This window comes from Leopardus geoffroyi, chromosome C1 (genome assembly GCF_018350155.1).
Source record: "Leopardus geoffroyi isolate Oge1 chromosome C1, O.geoffroyi_Oge1_pat1.0, whole genome shotgun sequence".
Taxonomy (NCBI): domain Eukaryota; kingdom Metazoa; phylum Chordata; class Mammalia; order Carnivora; family Felidae; genus Leopardus; species Leopardus geoffroyi.
In genome coordinates, this window is record NC_059328.1 from 73,163,842 (window position 1) to 73,190,204 (window position 26,363).

The window sequence follows — 26,363 nt, forward strand, 5'->3', positions numbered from 1 at the left end:
GACTCAAAGATAGAGAAAAAACTGAAGGTTGATGGAGGGAGGTGAGTAGTGGGGAATGAGCTAGATAGGTAATGGGTATTAGTGAGGGCACTTGTTATGAGCTCTGGGTATTGTATGAAAGTGATGAATCACTGAATTCTACTCCTGAAACCAATATTGCACTATATGTTAACTAACTAGAATTTAAATAAAAAATTGAAAACAAAAAAGGTATAATGAAAAGCAAGGTATAAACATTAATTGAAGGCCTACTATGTACCAGGCACTTGTACACATAAGTACTTTCATATATGTTATTTCATTTAACCTCCACAACATTCCTTCCAGATGGGTATTACTGTCTGCATTTTACAGTATAGAGAATTCAGATTGAGAGAGGTTGAACCAAAAAAAAACAAAAAACAAAAAAAAAAACTCTTTCCTCCAAGGAGTTTACATACATGTTGGGAGGCAGGGGAGGTATACTATGTGTCTTAATAATAACAAATGCAATACAAGTAGTATTGCAATACAAGTGGTATGTAGTAAGTGACTGAAATGAGTACAAAAGAAAGATTACTTCTATTTTATGTTAATGTATTTATTTTGAGAGAGAGCGTGCACACACGAGCAGGAGGGGGCAGAGAGAAAAGGCAAGAGAGGATCCCAAACAGACTGTGTGCTGTCAGCACAGGGGCTCAATCTCACAAACCATGAGATCATGACCTGAGCCAAAATCAAGATTCAAGCACTTAATCGACTGAGGCACCCAAGTGTCCTGAAAGAAAGATTACTCCTACTGCAGATAGTTTGAGAAGATTTATGGGTGAGACAACATCTAAGCTTGACTGGCAGGGAAAGGACATTGTCAAGAGATGGAGATTGTTCAAGAACATTCCATTGAACTTATAGTTTCACTTCTGACATTCCTTACTCAAGTCGTTTTTGGGTAGGCTCAGAGACTCTTTATTCCCCAGTTAAACACTGGAAGACTATATATAAAGTTTTACAAAAGAATCCAATGAAAACACAGAATTGGCAAAAATTTACAAGAAGCTTTGTATTCATAATATAATATATAATGTTTAATAATAATGGCTAATATTTAGTGAGTGCTCATTAGGTGCCAGGACTCTTGTATGAAGTGATTTCCAAAGAACCACACCCTGTTATTAAGGATCGAGTGCCTGTCAGTGACCAAGGCAACAGTCAGGCTTAGATTCATCTGACTCCAAAGTCAGCTCACAATGTTATGTGTACAACTATTTTAAGCTAAGGGACATGGGCAGATTTGTGTTCAGTCCAAAAGAGAAATCTCAATTAAAGCACAGTACGTTGTCAAGTTATATAAGACTTAAAGCATCCACTGCTTCTTGAAAACTGAGATACACAAGTAGCCATCACAGAAGGTAACCAAAAACCCATTTTCCTCTTGACCATAGTTGTCCCTGACTACTGTGATTATGTCACTCTCATCTACAGGAAGAAGGTAAACCCTAATTCATTGCCACTCCCATTCCAGTTCCTTCATTCGTTTTGTTTTGTTTTGTTTTGTTTTGTTTTTTAAACAAACGTTTTTCACCTGCTTTTTCCTGGAGCTTCTTATTTCACTTCCTCATCCTTCCATAGAGTGCTTTTCTATAAAAAGATCCCAGGATTTGACAATTTCTTGATGATGAGGATGACAACGATGACTAACCACCATAATGAGAATGACAACTACACAATATAAGGAATTACTCAATTCGGTGAGTACTTAAGACTTAAGCTGTTTTAGAAAGTATGATAAATGTGTTCAGCATAATCTCCATTGCTACTTAACAACTTAAATCTTTAGGATGAGGAAGTAAGATAAGGAAGTTCATCAATATGTTTTACTAATTCATCATGTTATATTTATGCAAATATTTTGGGCTAGATTCAAATTCCTGAGTTAAGGACATACATAAATACTCTCCTTGCATTTCCACAAGGATTATTGTAACATGCAAAAATGGTGCTCAGTCTGTATGCTATTCTATTCCTAGCTTTACATCTCTTGCCTGGAATGAAAAGCTCAATGGTACATTTAAATAAGAATGGATATGATGGTGTTGTCATTGCCATTAACCCTAGTGTACCAGAAGATGAAAAACTCATTCAAAACATAAAGGTAAGAGAGAAAATTTTATTATCTACTTATTTTAATTTCAGTAAGTATTTTCCATCCATGTTGCCAAGACACATACACATGCTCGCACAGAGTTGTAACTTTCCAAAATTGCTTTGACAGTAGTCATCATTTATGTAGTATGTATCTAAACTGTCAAGATTAATATTTGCTTAGTTTAAGTATGATTTAGCACATATTAATAGTATTAGTCATTCCCCTAATAAATTATTAAAAGGCCAAGCCACAATATTTTTTCAACTTGTTTAACAGAAAGACTTTAGAGCTAGTGGAGAATTCTTTCCAAGTTTTACCTTTATAAAGTTACTTTTTTGTTTAAATAGTTAACCTACACTGAAGCGCTAGATTGTCATTATACGTTTTTTCAGTTTTCATACTTGTTCAACTCTAAAACATTTTAAAACTTTGATATATTTGACTTTTAAGAAAATATTGCATATTCTTTGAAGTTGATTTACTTCTTAATTTTATTGGGATTAGTCAGTATAATAAAACACTTTATATATATATAGCATTTTTAATATATACTATCCCTTTTGATCTCCTCAATATCCCTATGAGGTAAATTATTACCCTTGTTGCATAAGGGTAATACAAAATAAATCTAGCAAAGTGGTTTTTTTCAATTAACAAGTATAAAATCTACTAAGCTTTAAACTTTCAACCCGATTGTAAGCACCTCTCTTTGATTAAATAAGCAACTTGCCAACAGGCTCCAAGTCTTTTATCACCTTTATATCTCACCCAGAACTCTTATGCCCCTCTCCAATCCATAACAGTGAATGTAGGTCTGGATAGGTAGAAAATAGCATTGATTTTTGAGCATATGGAAATGAGGAGTTTACAGAAAAAGAGACGGAGTATAATTCAACCTATTTTTCAATTAATCTTTGCCAAAGTATTTGGAGAAAGGGAGCTTAGATTTGCTTCTTCTTGTTTGTATATATACTTTCATGCTTATTTCACTGTGAAATTGTTACAATATATTTTTAATTTCTTCAGGAAATGGTAACCGAAGCTTCTACTTACCTATTTCATGCCACCAAACGAAGAGTTTATTTCAGGAATGTAAGCATTTTAATTCCAATGACCTGGAAGTCAAAATCTGAGTACTTAATGCCAAAACAAGAATCATATGACCAGGTAGAGTATTTTATCTAGCTCTTACATTGCTTTTTTCTTCCTGTGCTTCCTAAAAATTAATACTCAAATTTTTTTTAGTAATTCCTAATCACTACTTTAGTAATTAAATTAGAAATATTACTTGTCTTAATTGAGATAGAATAAATCTTTGTTTCTATCACTCTTGTGATGTTTTGGTTTGTTCCTCTGCTTTTTAGGCAGATGTCATAGTTGCTAATCCTTACCTAAAATATGGAGATGATCCCTATACACTTCAATATGGACAATGTGGGGAAAAAGGAAAATATATACATTTTACTCCAAACTTCTTGTTGACTAATAATTTGCCTATCTATGGGTCCCGAGGTAGGGATAGCTATTTTATTCTTCTACTTGTATTTCCGTTGGAAACAAATATAACACTATGATTAATATTTTTAAAGAATTAAAAAGAGAGAAATAAGTACTGATTAATACCTTTGTCTGGAAATATAGTAGTTATGTTTAACATAATTACACTTCTTTGTGTGTCTGTCAATAATAAATTTAGTCATTCATTGATACTAACCCATTTCAACATTTTTGACCTAATGAAAGGTGTCAATCTCTAAAGTTCTTTGACTCAATGATGCTATGGATATGGGGTAGGGAGATGTAAATTACATGGACACTGTATTAAAATATTGTAAATATAAATTTATGAATGGCAATATTCTTTTATAGGCAGAGTGTTTGTCCACGAGTGGGCCCATCTCCGATGGGGAATATTTGATGAGTATAATGTGGATCAGCCATTCTATATTTCTAGAAGGAACACTATTGAAGCAACAAGGTATCATTGTATTGAACAAATTTGTTTTCAAAACTTTTCACTTATGACTTCTAAATTTTCTATACTTGGCAAACAAAGGCTATCTTGGTGATTGAATGTTCATTTAGTTAATTGCAATATCCAACCTCGCCCAATATGTATATGTCCAAATATTTCTGGGGATTCTACCTAGGAATCAAGATCAATCAGGAATTGGGACTCATTTCAGTATTCATGGGAATTGTACTAAAATATGTTATTGCCAGAGGAGAAAGGAAAAAGTTGTAGCCTAAACCTTGAGATATCTGAGAACGGGAGTTCAAGTTCCTACCCAATCTTTTATTTTTCCCAATCTTTTATTCCATTTGATTCATAACTCTTTAAGGTGAATCTGTTTCATGGAACTCAGTTAACCTACTAGAGCTTCATGTTATATATATTGTATTTTTCATTTAATCTTAAGCTGAAAAAAGTACTTTTCATAAGGATAAGTGAGTAAATGACTTTTGAAACATAAATTTATTATTATTATTATTATATTCTTTAAATATAAATATAATTCTGGGTAGATTTAGACAGGTCCTATTAAAAAATAGATGAGATATTTAAATACGGAGTATTTAAAGAGTATTAAAGAACAATAGAGGGGTGCATGGGTAGCTCTGTCGGTTAAGCATCCAACTTTGGCTCAGGTCATGATTTCACAGTTTGTGAGTTCAAGCCCTGCATCAGGCTCTGTGCTGACAGCTCAGAGCCTGCAGCCTGCTTCAGATTCTGTGTCTTCTCCTCTCTCTGCCCCTCCCATACTCATGCTCTGTCTCTTTATTTATAATAATAAATAAACAATAAAAAATTTTTTTTAAATAAAGAACAATAGAAATCAGTGTAACTGGAAATAAGTCCTTGGGATTAAAAAAAAAAAACATATTAGAGAAAAGAGGTGTGAGAGAAACATGCCTCTCCCCATATCTTTCATGTTGTTTGCTTTATCCCCACTAAGCTGCCTGGATTCTCATGCAGACAGGGTTCTCATGCCATGCAACTCCTCCCTGAACCACCTCCCTTATCTAAACAATGTTTGTTCATTCTTCCAGACTCAGTTTAAACGTTTTTTTCCCCAAGGGCCTTTTGCCTCTCCCAACATTTGGGGTCATATGTGAGAGTATCCTCAAGCAGTACACATGGGTTTCTCTCACACTGAGTAGCAGTGGTCTGTGTAATTTTATTTTCCACACCAGACTTTAATATCCTTGAGGATTTTTTAATCCCCTAGCCTTGGGCCTGGCACAAAGGAAAAGGTAAACAAATGTATCAAACAACAAATTTTTGATAAGTCAATGAAAAATAAGTAAGTTTTCTTATCAGTCATAAAAAAAGATATGAACTCCAACTGTGTGCCAGGTACTTTTGAGGCAGTGCAAGTTTAATTTTCAGGCTTACTCTAGAGCTAACCATCTTGGAATATATGACTCACCATCTTCTTTAATTCTTATAATACCAAAAAATATATCAAAGTAGATTAATATCATGACACGTAATATTAATGCAGAATAAAAGTAAATACTACAGATAAACAGGCATTCTTTAGAATCTTTTACCCATACCCCATCTCCCACTCCTTGCCAAGGACTTCACAATTATCTTACTTATCATAAAGACTAAATGGTTTGTTTGAATGCACAAGCATTTCCATGTAGGGTTTATTTTTATTTCTTCCTTCAATCTAGCTCAACGGTTTTCAAAATGTAAATTTCAAGATGCTATAAACACAAAACCACATGTGGTTTTGTACGTATGGTACACACGCATATATGTATATATGTATACATCTATATAGCAATATTTGTGTGTGTGTTTCATACACAGAAATTTAAGAGGGTTTTCAGCATAATGTTGACTCCCTCATTCCCACTATGAAGCAACTCCTCTATATCTCTTAACTCATTTAATCTTTACAACATCCCTATAGCTTAGGAATTATCTTTAGCTCAAGGTCACACAGATAATAGACTTATTGGTCACATTAGTGAGCAATGAATGTTAATAAATATGAAATGGAATCATTATTCTTGTTGACAACAATTGTAAATAGGGGTAGAACACTGTGCCTACTCTGTCAAAATGAAATGTTTGTCCGTGATCTATAGCAATTATCATTAAGGAAAGATTTTAGGATGTTAGTCTTTTTCGTGATTTCTGGTCTTTATATGTAAATGTAATTTAATTCTTTCATCATAGATGTTCAACTCATATTACTGGCATTAATGTGGTTTTCAAGGAATGTCAGGGAGGCAGCTGTATAACAAGGCCATGCAGGCGTGACTCATTGACAGGGCTGTATGAAGCAAAGTGTACATTCATCCCAGAAAAATCCCAGACTGCAAAGGACTCCATAATGTTTATGCAAAGTCTCAGTTCTGTAAGTACCTTCTTTTTCTAGTGTCACAAAGGAACACTTCAGGAAAAAGCATTTATGGAAGCTGGATTTAGAACTATGAAATTATGTATACTAACAGAAATGAGGGAGATCATACAGACAATTAACTAATGGCCATTTTCTCCAGCCTGTGTCAAGGTGTGTCTGGAAATGAGTCCACCTTTTTTTATTAACCGGTTTCTCTTCTTCACAAGTAGAACTGTACCCTTTTCATTGATGTCACACAATTTCTTACAACATCCCTTCTTTCATTTGACTTCCATGGATTTGTGTAGTTCTAGAACTATAACCTTACTCTTAATTCTCTCTTCTAAGTGCTGGTCATACTACTTTCCTAAAGTAATTCATTCTATAGCTTTGGAAATGTACTGACATTCTAGATTTTCTATTACCTTCACACTAAAGTACATCAAGCTATTGCAAAGTGATATTGTGCAAACGTACATGGCTCTACACAAAAAATTAAGGGAAGATTTCACAATTACCAGTCTGACCAATTATAAAATATTAACAAAATAATTCAAGTTTTAAAGCTAATGTTTGACCTGAAATATCTGGTTTCAATGTATAAAACGTGGCAGATAAGAACAGGTGCCTTGGAGTCAGAAAGACTTGATATCAAAATGCAGTAGACCATTTTCAAACTGGGTCATTGTAAGCAAATTGCTGAATCTTAGATTTAGTTTTCTCTTCTCAGAAATGGGAATTATAACACTTCATGATGCCATTGTTGTTAGGTTTATAAGAGGCAGTATAAATAAAGCATGATCATGGTGCTCAGCACAAGGTGAGTACAAAATAAATTTTTAAAGTTTTATTGTTTTAACGTATAAGATATTTGGATAATAGTCAATTGTCTCTTACCCTAGATATGTCCAGTCTCAATTAATGTAAGCATATACATATTATAGTTACCTAATGAAGGTTTCTAAACATGTAAAAAAGATTTTTAAATATGAAAGTTATCAAAAACAAATCAAAATAAAGCATACCAGCTCTAGAAAGTAAGACTAACTTATTTAAAAGAAGTAAATTTCAATATTCTAAATCACTAGCAACAAATACTTCCATGGGTAGAGGTTGGAAAGACCTATTATTTCCAATAAAATTTAAAATTGTTTTAGAGCCTATGGCATTAATGATGAAGAACTTGAGTAAAAATAAAGATCTGATATTTTCTTCTAAAACTCTTAAATGAACTCAATTAGATATTGAAGTAGAAGTTGTTTTCCAGTCTAATAAAGCTCCCTCCTGGAAATAGTTGGAACACAAGCCAAGAAAGTTCATTTTAACCTGCTGAATCTGGATCTGCAAAGGCTAGCCAAAGAATTCAACATCCAAATAGACATCAAATCAGGTGACACAAGAGGATAATTGGAATATGTACTGTCTGTACCAAGCTATAAATCTCAAAAGCATCTGTCAAGGAGATAACTCATGCTGCCTACCTGAGACATAAATAATAATGAAAAATATCATGTAGCTGAAATATGGAAGGCATTTAATTATATAAGCCATGTCTCAGAGATAAATGCTGAACATCTTGTCCAGAATAACACTAATTTCTAATTATCATAACATAGATTAAATGAATTGCATAGCATCTGTATTCAAGGCATAAACTCAGACCCAAAAGAGATATGATTTGAAATACTGAATGCTCAATTCCATGATTTCCTTCCCTGAAACTTCGAATCCCACATCATGCCCAACACTGTGTTAGGAGCTGGAAATACAGAAATAATTAAAGATAACTGTTCCTAAGTGACTCAATTTAATGAGAAAGGTAGAGATATAAGAATACATACAGAGAGAAAGATTTATGAGCCAAGTTCTGTGAGAGCACAGCAAACATCAAATGGAGGTCAGAAAATGGTTCCTAAAGAGATGAAAAAAATTTGTATTTGAAAAAGAATGAGTATGAATTTGCCAAAGCAGGAACAGGAAGGGCTATTTTAGGGGGAACAAAAGTTTATAAAAGCAAAGAGTGGGAAAAAGTTCAGGGATACCATGCATGATTACACAGTTGAGCACTGCCCAAATTATCTGCATCATGGTCACTAAAAAGTTTAACATTTATTGGACTAATTTTCAAGTAAAAAGCTGTTGAAACAAAATAAAACAAAACCAAAAACTTGAAAACAGGTCCTTTTCTAATGTGCACAAAATCTCCTGTGCCTTTTCCCACTTGGGTTAGCAGAGACCCTTGTGAAAATTTCTAGCATACTCTAAGAACAGGAAAAAATTCAGGGTGGTATAAGCAAAGCATGGTGAGCAAGGACCAGGAAGCCAGATTGAAAGAAGGAACTGGGACCTACAAAGCTAAGGTGTTTGGATTTTATCTAACTAGTTTCAGACTGGTGATATGATCAGCTTAATTCTTTCAGGAAGATAACCATACTAATAGTGCAGGGGAAAATAGAGTGAGATGATTGAGGAGGTAGAGAGACCGGTCAGAAGGCCATGGCAGTAGGCAGATAAAAGAACATGAAGTCTGCAAATAAAGGCAGTGGCAGGGGAAAGAGGGCCCAGATTTGACAGGCATTTCATTTCAGCAAGACTTGATTCTCAGTCACCATTTTGACTGACACTGTGTTTTTCTCCCATCCAATAAACCCCTTCTGGGAAATGTAAATCATTCTATAGTAAATGTAAGTCCTCCATATGAGAAGGAAAACAAAATCTTAAAACTTAAATAAAAAGTATTCAAATTTAATAATTTAGTTCTAAACTTGAGCTTACATCTGGAGACTATATTGGGAGGGCATTTTTAAATTTATAAAAATATTTAGGGGCGCCTGGGTGGTTCAGTCGGTTGAACGACCTACTTCGGCTCGGGCCATGATCTCACGATTTGTGAGTTTGAGCCCCGCGTGGGCTCTGTGCTGACAGCTCACAGCCTGAAGCCTGCTTCGGATTCTTTGTCTCCCTCTCTCTCTGCCCCTCCCCCACTTATGCTCTGTCTCTCTCTGTCTCAGAAAGATAAAAATAAATTTATAAAAATATTTCTAATAAGCTGAGGCTTATTGCAAGATGAATTCCTTCCTGAATGCTGCACTAGCTTATGGGAGAATTTTTCCAAGTTACAAAGTTTTCAAAACTTGGAGGATTTTCACAGATTCAATAGTAAGGAAACATCATTTGGCAGAATTACTGGATACAACTCACCACCTGCGACTGCGAGAAAAGCAATCACATTTCCTCATTTTCTCCCTATATTTTCATTACTTTGTCAGGAGTATTATTTTATGTCAGAGTTCACTGGAGCCAGTAACAATCCAGTTTGTTAAAATATCTGTTCTCGAGTTTTTTGGTCAACTATAAAGATATAGAAAACACTTGGGCAATTAAAGAAGGTCATTTTCTTTATCCCACTTTTAAAGGGCAGCTAAAAATCACTGCAAATCCAGTCCCTTTTCCATTAAACTAATTCAAGCTTGAGTCACCCAGGAGTTCAGAAGGGAAAATAAGAAGTTAGCTTAAGCAGTGGGAGTCACCACACTCCCCCCACTTCTACGATCTCCCTACACCTAAAAGGATCACCAAAAAACTTTCCAGTGATGGTTTCACCTTGCTTCCTCTCTACTGAGGTATGCAAAATGGATGTCAGATTGTTAGATTACGGCATAATTTTTAATTGTCAGGAGGTGAAATCTGTGGAGGATGTATATGGAAACCAGCTGCATATTTGGAATGGAAAGTAGTGATTACCAATTATTGTAATAGTGTCTTCTCATCGATTTTTTTCCAGGTAACTGAATTTTGTACAGCAGAAACACACAATATGGAAGCTCCAAACCTACAAAACAAAATGTGCAATCGCAGAAGCACATGGGATGTAATTAAGGATTCTGATGATTTTCAGAATGCACCTCCCATGACAGGAACAGATTCACCACCTCGTCCTACATTTTCATTGCTGAAGTCTAAACAGCGAGTAGTCTGTTTGGTACTTGATAAATCTGGAAGTATGGACTCAGTAAGACATTTATTTGTTAGCTCTCTTAAATTAAGTATTTGAGCTACTAGAAACATAATTTAATCTTAGGTTTAGTTCTAAAAAAACTGAGAACAAACTGAGGGTTGATGGGGGGTGGAAGGGAGGGGAGGGTGGGTGATGGGTATTGAGGAGGGCACCTTTTGGGATGAGCACTGGGTGTTGTATGGAAACCAATTTGACAATAAATTTCATATATTGAAAAAAAATAAAATAAATAAACTCTTAAAAAAAAAAATAAATAAAAATAAAGTTGTTCTTTAAAAAAAAAAATAAATAAATAAACTAAAGTATATATTTATTACTCTAAGTTTAGTACAGTGATTCTATATGAACAAGTACTAGAAGATAATACACTAAAATGAAAATAATTGTTATGTGAAGATAATTGGAGTATGGATTATGTTTATTCTTTAACTTTTAGGCCTAACAAACTAGCAACAATGTAAATGAACAAAAAAATTTATACATACTGCCACCATTGAACATATGTCATTCCAGTCATTTTTCTGTTAGTGTATTTGTTTTTCCTCAAAAATGTTATTATATTTTATATAGTATAATATGATTTTTTTACTTACTATACCTTGAACACTCTCTATGGAAAAAATGATTTAATGATATAATTTTTAATGGTTGTATCATATGCATATACCGCAACTTACAAATAACCTGTTATTGGACATTTTAGAGTTTTCGACTTATTAGTGTTAAAAAATTATGTTGCAGTGAACATCTTTGTATGCATTTTTAAATTATTTTCTTAGCAGGAATTCTTGCATATAAATAAAACTGTTAAATAAAAAGGCATAGATTTTAAAGGCTTTTCTAAGCATAACATAATTGATTTTTAAATTTTTTCTTCAACATTATTTCTTCTTAATAAAATAAAGGAGTTAAATTCTAAAATACAGTAATCAATTACTATCATGATCTCTGGCCCACGAACAACTTTGTCTTTCACCAATCTGTTAAGACTTGAGACTCAGAAGTTATGCAGACATCTTTTTCTTACAGGAAGACCGTCTCTTTCGAATGAATCAAGCAGTAGAACTATACTTGATTCAAATTATAGAAAAGGGATCCTTGGTTGGGATGGTCACATTTGAAAGTTCTGCTACAATCCAAAATTATCTAACAAATATAACCGATGAGAATGCTTATGAAAAGATCACAGCAAACCTGCCTCAAGCAGCTGATGGTGGAACTTCAATTTGCAGTGGTCTCTCAGCAGGATTCCAGGTAAAATAAAAATGCTTTTCCAAATACCATTTGCCATTTACCATTGCTTTTCTTTTTGTCCCACTATCTTTTAAAAAGGGTCATAAGGGGCGCCTGGGTGGCGCAGTCGGTTAAGCGTCCGACTTCAGCCAGGTCACTATCTCGCGGTCCGTGAGTTTGAGCCCCGTGTCAGGCTCCGGGCTGAGGGCTCAGAGCCTGGAGCCTGTTTCCGATTCTGTGTCTCCCTCTCTCTCTGCCCCTCCCCCGTTCATGCTCTGTCTCTCTCTGTCCCAAAAATAAATAAACGTTGAAAAAAAAAAAAAGGGTCATGAGCTCACAGGGCCCTTATCTAAATAATTTATAATATCTAAATTACATACCACCTGTGGTTTACAGCTGGAGCCTCTCTGAATGTGATCATTCCACCTGCACACTCTTGAGGTACTGAGTTGCAATGGGAGTGGTTAAATAAGGGGGAAAATCCAGTGCACACATAATCACCGTGATTTCCTTAAGGAGCTCCCCATTTCGTTAACACTGCCACAGCCTGAACTTCTATGAGTGGACAATAATGCTGTGGCGGAGACTGTGCAGGGAAGAGGGAATTTAGCAATATTTCTATGTTATGGATAAAGAAAACCTTAGTTCATCGAGTTAAGTTGACAATTAAAAATCACAAAGGTAGAGGTAGTTCCTCAAGCAGTATAGGACCAAACCCAAGATACACAGGTGGAAGTTTAAAGAAATGAAAATTGTGGAATAAAATATTGGGAGAAATTTTTGAGCACTTCATTAAACTGCCTTTATGGTATGCATTTGAATTTCTTCCAACCTAAGATAGCCTCTATCTAAGCCTATTTATTGTCATTTTTTTAAGTTTATTTTTATTTATTTTGAGAAAGAGAGAGAGAAAGCAAGCAGGGGAGGGGCAGACAGAGAGGGAGACAGAATCCCAGTCAGGCTCCGCACCATCAGCACAGAGTCCTATGCGGGACTCAAACTCACAAACGCGGTATCATGACTGAACAGAAGTCAAGAGTCGGTCGCTAACTGACTGAACCACCCAGGTACCCCTAATATCATTTTTTAAGTCACAAAAACTTCGCTTCACTGATCCTCCCATTGCTTCACCTGAAAGTGGAGATTATTACTCTTTTCCAGGCCACTAACTAATACCATCTCTTAGCTTTCTCATAGAGTCTATTTTTTATAAAGCATATCAGTTTAAGGATAAACACAAGCTCTGAATTTAGACAAACCTAGGATTCTGGCTCTATTATTTATTACCTAAATGACCTTGGGTAAGTTATCCACTCAGAAAACCTCAGTTTACTCAAATAAGGAAATGTGGAAAACAATAATACCTAACTCATTTAATTGTGAGAATTATGTAAAATAAGCAAGTGCTCAAGAAAGGATTCCTATTACTATAATAGACATAATTCTTACCTATGTCTATTCAGTTCAAAAATATGACAGTAATATATCTTGGGACTGTGTCATAATGTTTGCACATATTGGTTGGTATGTTTTTCTTAATGTATTTTGATATACATCTTATGATCTTTTGACCACAGAGTCTATTGCTAAATAGATTATGTCAAATCACATTCAAAGTTATGAATACCCCTTAATTATTTTTATAATTAAACATAGCAATATATAAGCATTTTTTAGATAATCATGATCATAATCATAATCACAATAGCTAAAATTTATTCAGCATATACTAACTACCTTATTGCCTATGTTAAATACTTTACATGTATGATCTTATTTATCCTTACCATTATGTTTCCAGTCAGGTATTATTACTACACCTATTTTGTATGTAAGGAAACTGAGGTTCAGAGTAATTAAACATTGTTCTTAAGATCACATAGTCAGTAACTGGCAAATCTCGGATTCAAAACCTGTTCTTACCCCCAAATCCAAAAAGCTAATCACTACACTGAGCTATGGGGGGAGGGGGGTGGAGAACTAAACTCTAGCTATTCTATTTAGCAAATGGCAGAACGAGAATTTACTCCCAATTTGTCTGACTAAACAGTTGAACTCTTACTAGAAGTCAGGAAAAGACAAAAACAAACAAACAAACAAACAAAACTTGTAATACTTGATAAATTTATAAACTTCCTACTTTATGTTGTTGTTTTTTTTTCCCAGGAAATCCTGAGATCCTTCAATAATCAACTAAAATACATAAAAAGGCGTATCATTTAACTTTGCATACCTGCCTTTAGTCATGACTTTGCAAGTGCTGTCTAGTGTGCTGCCAAAACCGCCTGGGTCATTTGCCTCTACCCCAAGCATCTCCTGGAAAACAATAATAACAACTAACATTCACTTAGTACTTACTATTTGCTAGGCATTGTTCTAAGTGTTTTATTCTCCTTTCTTGGGTAGCTTGAATGTATATTGAAAGGATTAGAAGAACGGTTAACACTCTGTCTTTGAAAACCTAAAAGACCATTTACACATTACACTTATTTCCATGCCAACTCAGCCTGGAACGACAATGCAAAAAAAGTTTCCTTTTGCCTACTCTGATGCATGGGCCTAAAGACTTCTCCAAGACTAAATAACAGGCTTATTCTTATTTTAAATTGATTTAGATATGACATTCTATAACTAACAATCTGATTTTTCACTACCAGGCAATTATCCAGAGTAACCAGAGTACTTCTGGTTCTGAGATCATATTACTAACAGATGGGGAAGATAATCAAATAAGCTTATGCTTTGAGGAGGTAAAGCAAAGTGGTGCGATCATTCACACTATTGCTCTGGGACCTGCTGCTGCCAAAGAACTGGAGACCCTGTCAAATATGACAGGTAAACCTTTGGAATGTGGCTTGAATAGAAAATACATTTTCAGTCTCTCTCATTCCAAGAGTTCTTTCCCCTTTAAACCACAAAACTGCTGAAAATTTTCCTATCCTAAAAATTAATCTTTGTCCCTTCCTTGTCCTTCTCTTTCAAATTAATCGTTCCTCTCTCCCCTCCCCCGCCACCTCTCTGCATTCCTACCTATACCAGTTTCTTCTAATATTAAGTCAACATTTACTGTCTTCATTCACTTCTCACCACTTTCTACCAAAACCACCAAATCGAAATTTCTTTCTCCATGGTTATTAATGACTTCTTCGACTGTGATTCCAAAATTCTTGCTCATATTTGTCATGTTCAACCCTACGGTCCAGGTTCAGATAGCCCTAATTCATAGAAGAAGAAATGGAATCCTACAGAGTACAAACAATTTGCCCAAGGCTATAGATAAAGTACTGATTACCAATTTTTACCCTCAGCAATCCATCCTTTTCCATTCCTTATACCTAAGTAATTTCTCTTTTTGTTACTTCCTATATTATTTATTTTCTCACTTAATTTTTACTTAATTCTAAATTGTCATTCTCTAAATTACTTTAGTATACCTTAGTCACAACTAAAAAATAAGCAGCCAGTTCAAAAAATTGTCTTAAGTTTCATCTTTATAACATTATTGAGTGATTAGATCAGCTTTGTTACTGTGGCAGGCCCTTATATCTAATGAGTGATATAAAAACAATAATATTTGGCCAGTTCTTTAAGTTTTCTTCAAATTTTATTGATAACAGCACAAGAACAAGTATGATTTTCCCAATTAAAATTAATATTATAAAAGTAAATACAATTCCATTTTAGGAGGACATCGCTTTTATGCCAATAAAGACATAAATGGCCTCACTGATGCTTTCAGTAGAATTTCATCTAGAAGTGGCAGCATCACTCAGCAGGCTATTCAGGTTGGTATCTGAGAAAAATTACTTGCCTTTTCACATTTGTAATAAATCTCCATTATCCTAAATAGTCATCTCCTTCTGTAATAAATAATTTTTGCCTGAAAATATTTCAGGGGTAGAGAAAAACATTCTTACTGTTTTTCCTTTTTTTGTGACACTTATAGCCATCTTTTCTTTTGATTCTTCTATTATTTATAACTACAAATGCTTTTATTTGCAACATTCTTCAAAGTAATTATTTTACTGAAATCTTATACATAAATTTAGAATTACTCTGAACTGACAAAACTTTGAAATTTTATTAACTAATTTTGTTAACAAATTTGTTCTCTGTGTTCTTTGTTTTATTTACGTAACAGTTGGAAAGTAAAAGCTTGACTATTACAGGAAAGAAATGGATAAATGGTACAGTGCCTGTGGATAGTACAATTGGAAATGACACTTTCTTTGTTGTCACGTGGACAATACAAAAGCCAGAAATTCTTCTCCAAGATCCAAAAGGGACAAGATATGAAACCTCAGATTTCAAAGAAGATAAACTAAATATTCGGTCTGCCCGTCTTCGAATACCAGGAATTGCAGAGGTAAGAATATTCTTTTTTCTCCATGATTTATCAATCAATTTTGAGGGGAAAAAATGAAGATAACATGCACTATATTGTCAATATTAAAGCAGTGACAGATCATCTGTCATTAAAAAAAAGAAGCCAAGTAGAATGGTAAGAGATTCATATCTATACTATTTACTAGCTTATAAAATTGAATATCAAAAACCATTACTATTGCCCTGCTTAAATTTCTAAATAATTTTGTATTCCAAACAAGAATAGGAAAATACCACAGAAGCTCTCAAATAGATATGTTGGATTTTCAGACAGGTACTTGGACTTACCACCTTCTAAATAAACAAGCCAAATCTCAAGTGCTAACAGTGACAATGACTACTCGAGCAAGAAGTCCTACTACACTCCCAGTAATTGCAACTGCTCACATGAGCCAAAGTACAACACATTACCCTAGCCCAATGATTGTTTACGCACAAGTCAGTCAAGGGTTTTTGCCTGTTCTGGGAATCAACGTAACAGCCATTATAGAAAGTGAAGATGGACATCAAGTAATACTGCAGCTCTGGGACAATGGTGCAGGTAATAAGAATCTGCATCAACTTCCACTGAACCTAAAATCCTACTACAGTCAGGTAACTTAGAAATAATGTGAATGGGGGCGCCTGGGTGGCTCAGTCGGTTAAGCGTCCGACTTCAGCTCAGGTCACGATCTCACAGTCCGTGAGTTCGAGCCCCACGTCGGGCTCTGGGCTGATGGCTCAGAGCCTGGAGCCTGCTTCCGATTCTGTGTCTCCCTCTCTCTCTCTGCCCCTCCCCCGTTCATGCTCTGTCTCTCTCTGTCTCAAAAATAAATAAACGTTAAAAAAAAAAAAAAGAAAGAATGCGAATGAATCAATTTTAAGTAAATCAAATTTGATTTTAATGTTTTTAGTACTTTCTACCCAGTTATCTTGACCAGGCATAGATATGAGCATATTTATTTTCTTTACGTCTTATGAACAGTTTTACTTTCCCCATGGAACTTGAGTACAATTTTTCTCCATTTTCATTAGTGTCAATGTTTTCCATATGTTTCTTCCAGTTTACATTTTCCTTATTTTAAGATTCCTATATGATGTAATAATAGCTAATGTTAATTGAATACTTACTATGAATTACTTTTCCAAGGTTAAAGGTTAGCAAGTAGCCAAGCGAGTCTCTGAGCCCAAGCAGACTGATTCCAGGGTTCATGTACTTCTACTTATTTCCAAAATTATTGCTAACATTAGTGCTCATGAACAGTTAGGACTGTCATTGTTACTCTGTTGAATGGCTAATTATTACATTTTATTACATTGTATTATCTAGGTGCTGATACTGTGAAGAATGATGGCATCTACTCAAGATATTTCACAGATTTCCATGGAAATGGTAGATACAGTTTAAAAGTATATGCCCAGGCAAAAAAAAACACAGCTAGACTAAGTTTAAGACAAAAACAGAACAGAGCTTTATATATGCCAGGCTACCTTGAAAACGGTAAGTGTCATTAAGATTGAAATGTGTCATTTGTTTAGATAAGTTACATATGGCAAGCACTGAAATTACCATGTACTATGGAAAACAGAAGTATACAGTTATATATATAATCATCTGTGTATTTCAAAACCATATTCATGTTAATAGACCTAACACAAGACTATGCTTCCAATATGTTTTGTTTACATCCCCCTCAGTTCATTTCATTCACATTGAAAAAAAAATGACTGAGCACCTCCCTAGGTGACAACCATTGTGCTAGAGGCTTGAGCTACAAAGCTTTATAAGACACGATCCTTGTCCTCAAAGAGTTTACAGTTAAGTAATAAATATAGATATGTTAAGAGATAGTTCTAATATTGTCTAATGTCTCCTCAACTTTTAAATGACACCAATAAAACAAGCTTTTTTCACTAAAAGCTGTTACTTCTCAATGTCTGCTATCAATCAATATTAACCCTCTACAGCTGCAAGATGAGATTACAAGATAAAGAAACAGCATTATGAAAAGTCACAAAATTACTTTTTTTTTGGCAGGTAAAATTGTACTGAACCCACCCAGGCCTGATGTCAATGATGACATGGCAGAAGCTGAAGTAGAAGACTTCAGCAGACTAAGCTCTGGAGGGTCATTTATTGTATCAGGAGCTCCTCCTGCTGGTAGTCATACTCATGTGTTCCCACCCGGTAAAATCACAGATCTTGAGGCTAAGTTTAAAGGAGATCAAATTCAACTTTCATGGACTGCCCCTGGCAATGTCCTTGATAAAGGAAAAGGTAAGTTTCAAATTATGTTTTAAAATATGAAAAAGAAATCCCTTTGGCTTTCATCTGCTAAGAATTTTCTAATGTCCTATTTATAAATAACATGTATAGAGTGTTTATTATGAGCCATTACTCACCTACTTTCAGATGGAAAAATTGAAGCTCCAAGAGACAATGAACTGGCCCAAACTATTTCTATGTTTAATAACTTGGAAATCTAACCCGCTCTTTTCAATTCTGTTGGGTCAAACAGCCTCTCACAATATGAATTGTCTTAGAAATGACTTTGAGAAGACTGCTCACACCTTTCTGTTGCATTTTCTTCTCCCTAACAAAGAAAAGATTTTCTAAGTGTTTATGTACTTGTATAATTTTATTCATTGATCTTTTGTTGAATTTTCAAACACAGTACTAAGTTCCTAAGACATAATCCCTACTCTCAACAGTCAGTTGAGTGCAGAAGACACTTTCTGCAAGTAATGGCAGTCCATTGGAAGGCCAGAAACTCCTGGTTGGGGGTTCAGATCACAAGGTATATCATAACTTCCTAGGGAAGACTATCCCTGACCTAACTTTTAAAGAATGAGAAAAGTTAGCCAAGTTAAGTGAAGGTGTCCCATGGAGAGAGAGGATCACATGCAGGGAAACTCACCAGTTAGAAGAGACTTGGCCATGGACTTTGAATAAAGTTGAAAGCTGAAATAGCTCATTCATTCAAAGTTCGTTCTAATAAATTGCCCTCATTTATGAAAGGTAAGGAACTTTTATCTATACTTTAAACTGAATTTAATTAGTATTTATTGAATGCCTATCATATTCCAGTATTGTGCTAGACTAGTAGATTCTTATGAGATAAAGCCAATCTTGCTATTTTCCCTTTAAGGTTGGAAAATTATCAATAACAATATGAGATAAAGCCTCTCAAAAGAAAAGATGCTTTTTAGTCTTTCATTTCCTATACAGCATTTTTCAAAGCTGTATTTCTTTTTATCATATTACATAAGGAAAAAAATCATTCTAAAAAAACAAAGGAAACATAGAATATGCAAAAAGAGCTCTTTTGTACTTCAGTGTTGAAAACTCTTATCATGACAACTTCTGAAAAATATTATTTTTTCATGCTATGATCCTTAAAATTATGGCAGAATAAAATTTTAAAAAATACCTGCACTGAAAAAGCCACAAATAAAATTACCTGACCAAATGTTTAGTTCCGAATTGAATTCAGTTAAGACCAAGTCTTCAGTTCAAGATTGGGTTCATAATGCTGATTATAGGAACTATAAGAAGGAAGAATGCATTACATATGGACACTGGGAGAGAAAGAACTTCACTATGTTTAACCACAAATGCCTAAAATTAGGTGGACCTAATCTCTATCTTTCCTTGTGACAAATAAGAAGAGGTTGTAGTTGCTATCAAATGTTAACCATCAAGCATTGCAAAAGAAGGTAGTAGCAGTATCTCATTCTTAAAGAATAAATGAATGTCTACATAATCTCCAATGAAGTACGTAAACTCAGGGACCCAATTTCCATATCTGTCAAATATAAAAATTACTAGGTGACCTAGAAGTATTAAAACAAGTTGATGTAATTCTAATATTTTATAATTCTCTAATTCAATTATTTTGGGCATCAACTTAATAACTATATTGTTGGTCAACAAGAGGTCAAATACAAACCCAACACTGTGCCACATACTCTAGTTGATAAAAAAAAAGGAATGTAAAACCTACTCTTTGTCCTCAAGAATATAATCAAATTAAAAAGATAAATTGAACCTCCATAAAATAATATGGAAAACTCCATTCTGTTCATTAGGAGTCATCTGAGTGGATAAGATATGTGAACAAGTCTTCATGAAGACATTGGGCTTTCCTGTTGCGCCTTGAAGAATGAGTACAATTTGCATAAGTAGGGAGAGGGAGGCACATTCAGGGAGTCAGACCAAATAATATGATCAAGTTCAAAAAAGCAAGAATTCATAATAAAATACCTGAATTAAAAATAAAGGTTAGATAGATAAACAGACCCACCTAATTGGAATGCAGGGTATATGTGAAGAGTAGTAAAATGGATTGATCAGGCCTATTACCAAAAAACTAGAATGCTAAGACAGAGGGTCTGAATTTTTATTAAAACCACTAAATCAAAGTTATTCACCACACACTTAAAACGCCTTCAATATTTCATGATAAAATAGTTTTCACTTCAAACAAAGACATGTGATGTTCTTACTGTTCATGGCATTTTGGAATATGAGAATATATTTTTATATTGATAGCTCTGGTAGATCTCTAAAAGCATTTTGGAATAAAAAAATATGTCAGGATCTTCCTTTCTTTTCTTGACAAAGTAACAGTTATAATAACTAATATTTCAAACATTTAGGTCCCAGACACTTTGCTAAACACTTTTCATGCATTATCTTATATAATTCTTACCAGTCAAGTACTAGGCATTCAATAAATATTTAAATGAATTGAACGATTGAATTTCCATTTTTTACATAAGAAAACTGAAGGTAAAAAGGTTAAATATATTTTTCTTTGTTACACAACTAGAAAGTAGTAGAATTGGGGTACTAATCAAAGTCTGCCTAGGTCTTAAGCACATTTTAACTAGTACACATTCTAGCCTCTCTTCTTCCTTTTGCCCTTTATCCTTATCCCTGTCCCCCATACTACTGATGTCTACTCTCCCTTCTAGTCCTTCCTTTCAGCTTAATGAGAAATAACACAGATGTGGAATACTGGATGTCTTTCCTATACTTGAGCATTATTGTGTTCCTTGTTCTAAAAATAGATTTAGCTCCTTATATTTCTATTTCTTAAAAAAAAAACCTAGATTTCATTTTTTAGTACTATATGATTTTGAATTAATTTTTTGTGATTAGATAACTAGATAAAAACTGCTCACATATTTGCTTTTTTTTTTTTTTTTTTAATTCTCAAGTTAGTTAACATACAGTATCGTCTTGGCTTTAGGAGTAGAACCCAGTGATTCATCACTTACATATAACACTCAATGCTCATCCCAACAAGTGCCCTCCTTAATGCCCATCAACCATTTATCCCACCCACCCCCAGCCCCCATCAACCCTTAGTTATTCTCTGTATTCAAGAGTCTCTTATGGTTTGCCTTCCTCTGTGTTTTTATCTTACTTTTCCTTCCCTTCCCCTATGATCATCTATTAAGTTTCTCAAATTCCACATATGAGTAAAATCATGTGATATTTGTCTTTCTCTTTACTTATTTAGCTTAGCATAATGCACTCTAGTTCCATCCACATTATTGCAAATGGCAAGATTTCATTCTTTTTTATCACCAAGTAATATTTCATTGTGTATATATACCTCACCTTCTTTATCCATTCATCAGTTGATGGACATTTGGGCTCTTTCCATAATTTGGCTATTGTTGATAGCACTACTCTAAACATTGGGGTGCCCCTTCGAATGGGCATTTTTGTATTAAGATGGAATGACCAGATAAAATCTACATCTGCAATTTCTATACCCAAATCCTAGTGTGTGTTTCTGATAGGCCCCTAAATGTAAGACAGTGTGGTGGTAATACGGCATCCTAGTGATTTTAATATACGTGAAATTTCTATTTGTTTTCCAGCCAACAGCTATATTATAAGAATAAGTAAGCACTTCCAGGCTCTCCAAGAAGATTTTGACAATGCTGCTTTAGTGAATACTTCTAGTCTGACACCTAAGGAGGCTGGCTCAATAGAAGTTTTTGAATTTAAACCAGAACCTTTTAAAATAGAAAATGGCACCAAAATCTATTTTGCAATTCAAGCCATCCATGAAGCTAATCTCACTTCAGAGGTTTCTAACATTGCACAAGCAATCAAGTTTATTCCTCCACAGGAATCCAGTGTCCCTGACCTGGGTACCAAGACTTCTGCAACCAGTTTGGCAATTTTAGGATTAGCTGTGGTTTTATCTATATTTTAAACTACAAAGTGTATTAGAAATAAAATTCAATGTTATACATACTCGGTTAACATTTATTTAGAACTTAATTTGCAATACTTGTTTATTACAAAACTCTGTGTAATAGAAATGTACAAAAGTTGTAAATTTCCTGTTTGAGTTCATTAAGTGATTAGTTGTTAAATGTAAATCAAAATGAATATACCATTTCCTATCTTTGAAAAATCCATTTATTAACTCAATATAAAAAGAAAATGCATATTTTACTTAAGGGTGTTTTAAGAAACATTTTCAAAGTGTGTTACAAATTAACTTGATGTAGTAACAAAATCAGAATTTACCTAAGCCCTTTGAAAAAAAAATGTATTTATCCACAACAGGAATAATTTTACAGCAGAATTATTTAGGCTTTATTCTTGCTTATGAATACTTCATGTTTACATAAACTATAGGAAACATCATAATAAAGTTCTACTTATATCCTGAGACCATTGTTAGGTCCTAAGAATATCGTCACCATGATGCCCCATCAGGACAGGGATTTTTTTTTTTCAATGCTAAATCCTCAGCTTCTAGAATGGTACCTGACACATAGTAGATATTTTGTTAAACAAAATTAACAAATATAGGGGAGTACGGGAATAGGCAAAATGGGTAAAGGGGAATGGGAAATACAGGCTTCCAGGTATGGAGTAAGTCATGGGGGTAAAAGGTAGAGCATAGAGGGGACAAAAGGAAAAAATTAATGAATATTTTCATAGCATCAGAGATAACCAAATTTGACCTGTTACAACAAAAAATAACCACAAAATATAATGTGCATGTGGTATCGTGAGGACCTGATATAATAACCACTTAAATGGTGATCTGAATCAACACATAGCCTTTCAGGAAATTAACTGAATTATGTCAATCCAATTTATAACCCTCTAATAAATGTAAATTCAGCTATCAATATAGCAATAGTGTGATTTTTTTCTGAGAAATAAAGAGAGTAACTGTTATATTAGAAGAAAATCCTTTGTTTCTAGGCAGAAAGATTTCAAAAACTCTTTGAATGTGTGAAAGGAAGAAGCTATATATGATATTATCTGGAAAAGTCAGGAAAAAAATCGTAAAACATTAGTAAACCAAATCCAGAAGAATATATAAAAAATTATTATATATTATGACCAAGTTGAATTTATACCAAGAATCCAAAGATGGTTCAATATTAGAAAATCAACATAACTCATCTCATTAACAGATTAAAAAGAAAAATTGTCATCTCAATACATAGATAAAAGTATATTATAATTTAACTATCATTCTTCACTAAAAATAAAACCTTTGAGGGCGTTCTGGTGGCTCAGTCAGTTAAGTGTCCGAGATCATGACAGATCTCACAGTTTGTGAGTTCAAGCCCTGCATCAGGCTCTGCACTGACAGTGTGGAGACTTCTTGGGATTCTCTCTCTCCCCTCTCTCTCTCTCTCTGTCCCTACCCCACTTGCTCTCTCTCTCTCTCTCTCGAAATAAATAAATAAATTTTAAAAAATAACTAAATGATACAAAAATAAGTTTAAAAAAATGAAACCTTTGAAAACTTTATTAACCTGATATTGTGAGCCTTAATGTCAAATTCTGATCATTTAAAAATAAAAGGGGGCATTAAATCTTCAAGTAAGGATAAGAAATTAGGTACCAGGGAGGTAAAATTCTAAATTCCTAGGAAAATAAATTATTTAAGAGCCTAAAAATCATTAAAAAAATTTATCGTTTACTATGAAAGTCTCAAAGGGTCAGGAGATAATTTGTTTTCAGCTATCTGGCCACTATACTGAGAAATCATTTATAGAACTTTAGTAGCCACTGAGGAAAGATTCTTATGTGGTAAGAAAACAAAGGAATAGAAGAATCAATAATTTGAAATAAATATACAAAACTGTAATTATTTGTAGATGACACAGAAAATCCAATGGAATTAACAAATAATTCAATCTAGTAAGAGAATTCTGTAAAGTTACCAGACACAAGGTCAATTTATAAAAATCAACAGCACTGGTCTCACATGTAAACAGCTTAGAGGTCATCACCCCATTCTTATAACAAGAAAAAAAATAAACAACTGAAAATCAACAGTTATTTTTAGATTTCACCAGAAAAGTAAGGTCACACCACAACTACTTTCCAGATACTATTAGGAAAATTAGCGCCATATATCTAGTAGAATAAAGTAGTAGTCCCTAATTCATGCTATACACAAAGCACATGCCATATTCACTGGGGAATCCTATCTGGAATGAAGTCTCAATTAGATAAGACAAATTTTAAAAGCTAATAGAAGAAAATGAAGAAAAATACCTGAGTGACCTCAGGGCTTAAAGGATTTCAAGAACTAAAGGCTTGAAACATCAAGAAGGAAAAAAAAAAAAAAAACACGATGGGTTTACATACATCAAAATTGAGAAATTGTGTTCACACAGAACATCATAGGCAAAATTAACAGCTGACAGTCCAGAGAAGATATTTGCAATGTTTAAAACCTGCTAAGGAATTAATACATGGCATGTGTAGGAAAGAGCTGCAAATGAATAACAAAAGCAAAGGAAGCCTCAATAGAAAAATAGACAAAGGTTGTAAGTAGGCAAATCATTGAAAGGTAGTTCAAAGGCAAATAAGTGTATAAATCAGACAAATGCTCTAGAATCAGAGAAATACCAATTGTAACAGTATCAAAATATGCCTTTACATCCATTGGATTAATACAAATTAAAAATCAGATAGATAATACCAATTATAGGTAAGAAAGTAAAGAAATAAGACTTCTCATCCTCTACTGGAGGAGTGTAACTGAAGCAGTATTATAGAAAATAGTCTGATGGTACTTAATGAATTCAATATACACCTTGTCCAATGTTCTAACAATCACACACCTGGGTATAAACATCAAAGAAACCAGCACACTAATCAAAAGGCAATTCACCACAGTATTATTTTGTAGTTACAGAAAGTTGAAAGTTACTTTAGGTGTCCATCCCTAGGGGAATAGAGAAGTAAATGCAATGGATACAGAATCTGAAATACTATACTACACTTAGCAATAATATAATAGATGCATATACAGCAACAAAATTTATCTTAAACATACACTGTTGAGTGAAAAGGGTTGAAACAAAGTGCTGTCTCTAAGACAATACCATTTCTACACATTAACACATAGACATATGCAAAAAAAATAACACTTTAGTTTACCAGCATATATTACAAACATCATAAAGCCTAAGCCTTTGAAGGAAGGAGAAATGGAAAAGGGTATTGGATAGTGAAATAAAAATAAGTAAAATTATACAATGGAGACAGAGGAGTTAAGATGGCAGAATAGTAAGAAGATCCTGGACTTGTCTCGTCCCTCAAACACAGATCGACATCAAGCCATTTTGAACACCTAGGAATTCATCTGAGGATTAACAGTACAATCTGCATAACTTGAGGGAAAGAATGTGGCAGGTACATGGTATAGAGAGGTGAATAGGGAGAGAGAAGAGCCATGGTGCCACAGAGGAGAGGGAACCCTTCTTGTGGAGATGAGAAAGATAAGGGGAAGAGAGAGCAGCACATTGTGTTTGCATAAGAAAGCACTCCCCCTGGGGCACCTGGGTGGCTCAGTCAGTTAAACATCTGACTTCAACTATGGCTCAGGTCATGATCTCATAGTCCATGAGTTTGAGCCCTGTGTTGGGCTCTGTGCTGACAGCTCAGAGCCTGGAGCCTGTTTCAGATTCTGTGTCTCCCTCTCTCTGACCCTCCCCCATTCATGCTCTGTCTCTCAAAAATAAATAAACGTTAAAAAAATTTTTTTTTTAAATAAAGAAAGCACTCCGCCTGAAAGCAGCTAGAGAGAAAGAGTGAAAACACACACAAGAGCCTACAGTCTTTTATAAACAGTGGAGCACAGAGTCTGAAGTTTCAGAGGTCAGGCCCTGGTGGTGCTCTGGTAAGGAAGCAGGGCAGAGCCCTGGGAACAGGCAGCAAGGTCTGAGGATCCCATGGGTCACATGGGGAGAC

The 26,363-nt window shown here is 34.3% G+C and overlaps 1 protein-coding gene across 1 annotated transcript; it reads left to right on the forward strand.

The window, feature by feature from the left end:
* Positions 1-1,972: 1,972 nt before the first annotated feature.
* Positions 1,973-18,542, forward strand: LOC123598178 (calcium-activated chloride channel regulator 1-like). The gene is made up of 13 exons (XM_045478147.1): positions 1,973-2,131; positions 3,152-3,292; positions 3,490-3,637; positions 3,995-4,103; positions 6,321-6,501; positions 10,271-10,498; positions 11,534-11,758; positions 14,395-14,572; positions 15,422-15,522; positions 15,879-16,103; positions 16,394-16,664; positions 17,433-17,603; positions 18,141-18,542. Exons 1-13 carry the CDS (start codon positions 1,973-1,975, stop codon positions 18,401-18,403), a joined length of 2,400 nt encoding a protein of 799 aa, XP_045334103.1. The 3' UTR covers positions 18,404-18,542.
* The last annotated feature ends 7,821 nt before the right edge of the window (positions 18,543-26,363 follow it).

Coding starts and splice junctions, on each gene's coding strand:
- LOC123598178 (XM_045478147.1), top strand. CDS start 1,973: ATGGTGCTCAGTCTGTATGCTATTCTATTCCTAGCTTTACATCTCTTG. Junction 2,132..3,151: donor AACTCATTCAAAACATAAAG/GTAAGAGAGAAA, acceptor TAATTTCTTCAG/GAAATGGTAACCGAAGCTTC. Junction 15,523..15,878: donor TCACTCAGCAGGCTATTCAG/GTTGGTATCTGA, acceptor TTTACGTAACAG/TTGGAAAGTAAAAGCTTGAC.